The sequence below is a fragment of the Pyrgilauda ruficollis genome, unplaced genomic scaffold (assembly GCF_017590135.1).
Source record: "Pyrgilauda ruficollis isolate IOZ18807 unplaced genomic scaffold, ASM1759013v1 scaffold161, whole genome shotgun sequence".
Lineage (NCBI taxonomy): Eukaryota > Metazoa > Chordata > Aves > Passeriformes > Passeridae > Pyrgilauda > Pyrgilauda ruficollis.
Genome location: NW_024514876.1, coordinates 1,266,539 through 1,273,326, shown reverse-complemented (window position 1 = coordinate 1,273,326; position 6,788 = coordinate 1,266,539). Strand labels below are relative to the sequence as shown.

The following is a 6,788-nucleotide window of genomic DNA, read 5'->3' as shown; positions in this document are numbered from 1 at the left end:
GACCCCTCCCTCCCCCTTAGATCCACCCCCCCCAGCACGGCTGGATCCGGCCTCTGCGTCCCACCCCCGGCCACCAGAACGGGGGTGTCGGGGCGAGGGGACCCCCCGGCGCTGCCAGCGGTGCCGTGGGGGCGGTGCCCGATTTGGGGTTGGTGTGGGGGGGGGGGGTCCCAGCATCCTGGCGCCCACCTTGGGGTGAATCCCTGCGAGTCCGACGGGCGCCACGGGGTCGGTGCTGCCCCGGGGGAGGGGGAAGTCTGTGTGTCCCCCCGCGCTGTGGTGTATGTATGTACAGGGGTGCGCGGGGGGAGGGGGTCCGGGGGGCGCTACTGGGCGTCGATGCGGAAGGAGAGCAGCTTCTCGGAGTGGAGGTTGTTGAGGGTGCGCAGGTCCGGCAGCTTCAGCAGCAGTTTGGTGAAGCGCGAGGTCTCGGCAGGGCGCGTCTTCAGCACCAGGGCGCGCAGGGCCCGCAGCAGCGTCTCCTGCAGCTGCTCCACTGATGCCGTGTCCTCCATGCCCGAGCGGTCTGGGGAGGACAGGGGGTCAGGGGCAGGGGAGGAGACACTCCAGTTCCACCCCCAAAACCCCCTAATCCCACCCAACCCAGCATCACCCTCATCCCAGCACCGCTGGTGTTCCCACAGTATCACCTCAACACCTCCACAACCCCACCCCTGAATGCCCCGAACACCCCACTAACCCCCTGATCCCAGCCCCAAACCCCTCGATTCTTTTCCAAACTGCTCTGATCCCAGCCCCAAACTCCTCCATCTCCCCAAATCCTCCCGTGCCCACCTGCCGAGACAAGGACCACGGCAGTGAAGAGCCCCAGCTCCTCGTCACTGAGCTCCAGGGCGCTGAGCTTCTCGCTGAAGTCGAACATGGCCCCAAGCAGGTCTCCCATGCCCATGGCCCACAGCTCCTCCAGCCCGTACCGCGTGCGGCTCATGAACGTCACCGTCTGCTCCTTCACGTCGAACAGCGACGCAAAGCGAACCATCAGCACCTGTGGGCATGGGGCAGGATATGGGACAGGGCACCAGGCGGAGCCACGGGCACCGCGCTTCATGCCAGGGACATCGGTCTCCAAGCCACAGCTCCCAAATGTGGGGCAGTGCCGTGCCATGGGGCACCAGACATTGCCAGGGGCATTGTGCTGTGCCATGGGCTCTGTGATCCATATGGTGCCTACCAAACGTGGGGTACCATGCCATGGGTACTGTGCCATGCCAGGGACATTGGTCTCCATGCCACAGCTCCCAAATGTGGGGTATTGCCATGCAATGAGGGCACCAGACAATGCCAGCAGCACTGTGCCAGGCCATGGGCTCTGTGATCCATACTGTGACTACCAAACGTGGGGTACCATGCCATGGGTACTGTGCCATGCCAGGGACATCGGTCTCCATGCCACAGCTCCCAAATATGGGGCACTGCCGTGCCATGGGGCACCAGACAATGCCAGCAGCACTGTGCCAGGCCATGGGCTCTGTGATCCATATGGTGCCTACCAAATGTGGGGTACCATGCCATGGGTACTGTGCCATGGCAGGGACATCGGTCTACATGCCACAGCTCCAAAATGTGGGGTATTGTCATCTAATGGGGGCACCAGAAAATGCCAGGGTCTTTGTGCCATGCCATGGGCTCTGTGATCCATATTGTGACTACCAAATGTGGGGTACCATGCCATGGTTACAGTGCCATGGCAAGGGCACTGTGTTTCATGCCATGGCTCCCAAATGTGGGGCACTGCCGTGCCATGGGGCACCAGACATTGCCAGGGGCATTGTGCCATGCCATGGGCTCTGTGATCCATATTGCGACTACCAAATGTAGGGTACCATGCAATGGGTATTGTGCCATGCCAAGAGGACTGTGTTTCATGCCACAGCTCCCAAATTTGGGGCCTTGCTGTGCCATAGGGCACCAGGGGCATTGTGCCAGGCCATGGGCTCTGTGATACGTATGGTGACTACCAAATGTGGGGTACCATGCCATGGGTACTGTACCATGCCTATGGTACAGCATTGTGTTTCATGCCACGGCTCCCAAATATGGGGCACTGCCGTGCCATGGGGCACCAGACAATGTCAGGGGCACTGTGCCATGCCATGGGCTCTGTGATCCGTAGGGGGACTACCAAATGTGGGGTACCATGCCATGGGTACTGTGCCATGGCAGGGACATCGGTCTCCATGCCCCAGCTCCCAAATGTGGGGTATTGCCATACAGTGGGGGCACCAGACAATGCCAGCAGCATTGTGCCAGGCCATGGGCTCTGTAATCCATATTGTGACTACCAAATATGGAGTACCATGCCATGGGCACTGTGTTAAATGCCACAGCTCCCAAATGTGGGGCACTGCCGTGCCATGGGGCACCAGACATTGCCAGGGGCATTGTGCCATGCCATGGGCTCTGTGATCCATATTGTGACTACCAAATGTGGGGTACCATGCCATGGGTACTGAGTGATGCCAGGGGCACTGTGGTTCATGCCACTGCTCCCAAATGTGGGGCATCACAATGCCATGGGGCGTGGGGATTCGTGTCAGTCCGTGGTCCCCAATTGTGGGGTACCATGCCATGCCTGGGGCATCATGCTCCATGCCACAGCTCCCAAAAGTGTGTCACTGCAGTGCCATGGGGCACTATATAATGCCAAGAGCACTGTGCTGCATGCCACAACTCCTGATTGCGAAGCACTGCAGTGCTGCAGGGCTCCATGCCAGTCCACAGGGCACTGTGCCATGACAGGGACACCGTGCTCTGTGCCACAGATCCCAAATGTGGGGCACTGCAGTGCTGTGAGGCAGCAGGCAATGCCATGAGCGCCACGGCTCTCAAATGTGGGGCACTGCAATGCCACGGGGCTCCTGCTGTGTTCTGGTCCACTGTTCCCATGCTTTGGGGCTCCGTGCCAGCCCATGGAGCACCGTGCAGTGCCATGGGGCACCCTGTCAGTCTATGGGGCATCATCGAGCCCTCACCATTCCGGGACGTACCTCAAAGGTGCCAGCCTTGAGCAGGGTGACCTGGTCATGCTGGGAGAGCGCCTGGAAGCCGGGAATGTGCTTGGCGAACTCCACGACCTCGCGGACGGCGGGGGTGAAGCTGAGGGAGAAATCCTCCCAGATCTCCTGCACGGAGCGCCCGCTGCGGCCGGGCACGTGGCTGTTCATGGGGCACGCCTGCGGGTGACCAGCGGTCAGCGGGCACCGGGGGCTCCCCCGGACTCTGCGGGGCTCCCCCGGCCCCGCCGCCACAGGAGGAGGGGGGCAACGACAAGGGGATTAATGTGATTAGCGGCTAAAAATAGCCGGGGGGGAGCGGGAGCCCCCGGGCGCTCACCGGCAGGACGTCCTTGGGGCCGCGGGGCCAGGGGCACCCCCGCGGGGCCGGGGGCTCGGGGTAGGCGGCGGGGCACAGCCGGGGCTCGGGGGGGCCGGGGGCCCAGGCGGGGGGCGCGTCCCAGCGCAGGAGGCCGCTGTCGCAGGCGGGAGGGGGTCCCAACTTGTCGTGCGCGTAGATGAAGATCTCCTTGTGGGCCTTGGCCACCTGCGCGATGACATCCTCGGTGGCCCCCCCGGGGCTGGGCGAGCGGGGCGGTGTCAGCTGCTGGGGGAACTGGGAGAAGCAGGCGGGGGGGGCGAGCGGCGGGGGGCCGGGGGGCGGTGCGTGCCCCCCGCCCGCGGCGGGACCCTCGCCGGGCCCCGGCATCGGCGGTGGGGCACTGGCCATGCCGCCCATGGCGCTCTGCATCTCCGCCAGCATCCGCTGCTTCTCCCGCTTGGGGATGCGCCCGAAGCGCACGGCTGAGGGGGGACACCGGTGTTAGGGGGACGTCAGCGGCAGGCGGTGACCCCCACCTGCACCCCCAGACCTGCACCGTGAGGGGATGATGGCAGCAAGGCGGCATCCCTCCCCCGGGCTTGGAGGGGACACACAGCCCATCCCGGGAGGGGACACACAGCCTTAAAAATGGGAAGACCCGGTCCTGGAGGGGACATAGAGCCCTGAACATAGGGGGACCCATCCCGCGAGGGGATGTAGAGATCTGAGTAAGCATCCAAGGGAAGGACATGTAGCCGCGATGTTGGGGGACCCTCTGGGAGGGGACACACAGCACTGGCCATGGGGGACCCATCCCGGGAGGGGACAGGCAGCTCTGGGCACGGGGCACCCAGTCTTGGAATGGACACGCAGCCCCACATATGGGGGTGTCCCAGGAAGGGGGACACATCCCGTGGGACAGGCACAGCACCCAGCACAGGGCGGGGAGCGGCTCCAGAGGGGAGGTACAGCCCTGGATACATCCCGGCAAGAGAGCAGCCACCTGGGCACCGGGAATCCCACCCGCAGAGGGAATCCCCAGCTCGGGACGTCACGAGGGTCCCTCGGAGCTCACCATCACGGGACATGCCGACCAGCAGGCACTTCTTGAAGCGGCATTGCTGGCAGCGGTTGCGGTTGATGCGGACGATAGAGCAATTCTCGTTCTTGAGGCACTTCTTGTACTGGATGTTCTGCTGGATGCTGCGGCGGAAAAAGCCCTGCGGGGCGAGCGGGGGGAATCACTGGGGGTCCCCGCAGCGTGACAGGGGTTCCGAGCCCCATCCCCGGCCCCATCCCGGTACCTTGCAGCCCTCGCAGGCGTGGACGCCGTAGTGGAAGCCGGAGGCGACGTCCCCGCAGACCTTGCAGAGCAGCACCATCCCGTTGAGCTCTGCGGGGGGACGGGGGTCAGCGGGGTCCAGGGATGGGGAGACCCCCCAAGCCACCCCCCCGCGAGCCCCCACTCACTCGTGACGGTGCTGCCGGCTTTGCTGGGCGAGCTGCGGCGCCGCTCGTCCGCGGGGACCGGCTGCACCCCGGGGAAATTCACCGAGGAGCTGTACGAGGAAGAGGAGGTGGAGGAGGAGGAGGATGACGAGGAGGAGGAAGAAGGAGAGCCGTCTTCATGGGGGGCCAGCGTGGCTCCGCCATAGGCGCGGGAATCCTGGAGGGAGCCGGTGGGTGACGGTGGGAAGTAGGTGGGGAAGGGCTGCGAGCCCGACTGGGAGCTGCTGTTGGAGCTGTCGCTGCAGAGGGACACGGGGCTGGTGCGGGTGGGAGAGGCGCCGCTGGAGCCCACGTAGCTGATCACCCCACCTGCAGAGAGAAGGAGCCACTCATGCACCGAGCTGTGCCGGGCTCAGCCTCCCCCGACTCACGGAGGTGGGTGGGATGCCCAGGGAAGCACCATCGGCAAGCAGGATCCGTGGGCATCCCGCGGAGTCACACGTGCACTGAGCTGTGCCAGGCTCAGCCTCTGCCAGCTGAGGAGGGGGAAACCCCTCGGAGGGCGATTGCAGCCCCAGGGTGGGTGAGATCCATAGGGAAGCATCCCAGATCCACGGGCATCCCGGTGGGCCACTGATCTACTGAGCAACACCAGCTCAGCCTCCCCCACCGCGGGGGTGGGGGGGAAGTCCCCCAGAGGGAAATCGCAGCCCCACGCGGGGTGGGGTCTCCAGGGAAGCTCCCCGGATGCATCCCGGATCCGTGGATATCCCGCTGCGCCGCACGTGTGCCGCCCACCCTGAGTCAGGCACCGCACCCAGCGGCCGCCACGGGCCACGGCCCCACGTGGGACGGGGACAGCCGGGTTTATCCGGGTACGTGCCGGCTGGGGACACGGGCAGGGCACCCCGGAATTGCCTGCAGGAGGAATGTGGGCTGGGAACCCTCTGCAGAGGTGAAATCAGGAGGTCACAGAGTTACTGCTGCCGTTCCTGGCTCTGTGCCTGCAGCACAGCCGGGCTGCTGCCCCACAGCTCCCGCGGCAGTCCCACAGCGCAGCCCCCCGTGACGGAGCCCCCCACGGCATTGGAGTGCCCCCAGTGCAGCCCCCCCATGCACCGGGATGCTCCCAGCGCAGCCCCCTCCCAACTGGGGGGGGTAATTCCCCTCTGCAGGACTGAGGAGCCGTGTGAAGACCCCCAAAAGTGGGGAGCAGCATGGGGGGGACACACGCGTGGCCCCTGGCTGCAGGCACAGTCGTTGTCACCCCACTCACGGGGCAGGGACGGCAGCACCGGGACACGACTCCGGGCTGGGACACGTGGATGGTGATGTCGGGGACACACGGGATCACCAGGGCCATGTGTCTCCCGCCGCACACGGTGCCGCTGGCACAGATGCCACGCGCCAGAGCCAGCTTGTCACCATCCCCCCCCTCACTGAACCACCTCCAAAGGGGGTCACCGAATTGGGGACAGTGGGTCCCACCTCCAGGACAGCTGATCCTGGGGACCCCCCCGCTGCTAAGACACCAAAATAATTGGGGGATCCCCGCACCCCAAAAGCCTCGGGACACCCATTTTAGGGTTTGGGGTGCGGGGATTCCCCATAAAGGCTTGCCCCAGAGAGAGGGAAACTCTGTTGACCCCAAAACAGAGGGAACCCCCCCAAACAGGCTCCCCGCAGCCCCCCCCCAAGCTCAGGCGGCCTCACGCCGCCGCCCCACGTGCTCCAGCCGCACGTGGCCCCCCTAGACCCCGCCCCTTCACGCTTTACCACGCCCACCCGCCTCTCATTGGCCAAACCCCGCCCCGCCCCTTCTCGTTGCCCCGGAGACAGGGCTCCCCCCCCAATGAACGGCGGCGTCCCCGGTTCCGTGCGTGACGTCATCGCTGATGTCATGTGCCCACCAATGGGAGGGGGTGGGGCGGGGCTGAGGGGAAAACAAACTCCGCACGTGGCAGCGGCGGGGAGGGGGACACGTGCGGGGGGGAGGGACACGG

General features: G+C 65.3%; 1 protein-coding gene across 1 annotated transcript in view; it reads right to left on the bottom strand.

Annotated features, from left to right (window-relative positions):
• Positions 1–6: 6 nt before the first annotated feature.
• Positions 7–6,788, bottom strand: part of NR1D1 (nuclear receptor subfamily 1 group D member 1) — a 10,943-nt gene continuing 4,161 nt past the window's right edge. The window contains exons 2-10 of the mRNA XM_041462940.1: positions 6,062–6,233; positions 5,246–5,423; positions 4,807–5,154; positions 4,641–4,729; positions 4,412–4,556; positions 3,355–3,818; positions 3,009–3,194; positions 796–1,006; positions 7–526 (exon numbers count right to left, since the gene is read on the bottom strand). Coding sequence (XP_041318874.1) covers positions 327–526; positions 796–1,006; positions 3,009–3,194; positions 3,355–3,818; positions 4,412–4,556; positions 4,641–4,729; positions 4,807–5,154; positions 5,246–5,423; positions 6,062–6,233 — 1,993 coding nt within the window. The 3' untranslated portion in view covers positions 7–326. The remainder of the gene's footprint in view (positions 527–795; positions 1,007–3,008; positions 3,195–3,354; positions 3,819–4,411; positions 4,557–4,640; positions 4,730–4,806; positions 5,155–5,245; positions 5,424–6,061; positions 6,234–6,788) is intronic.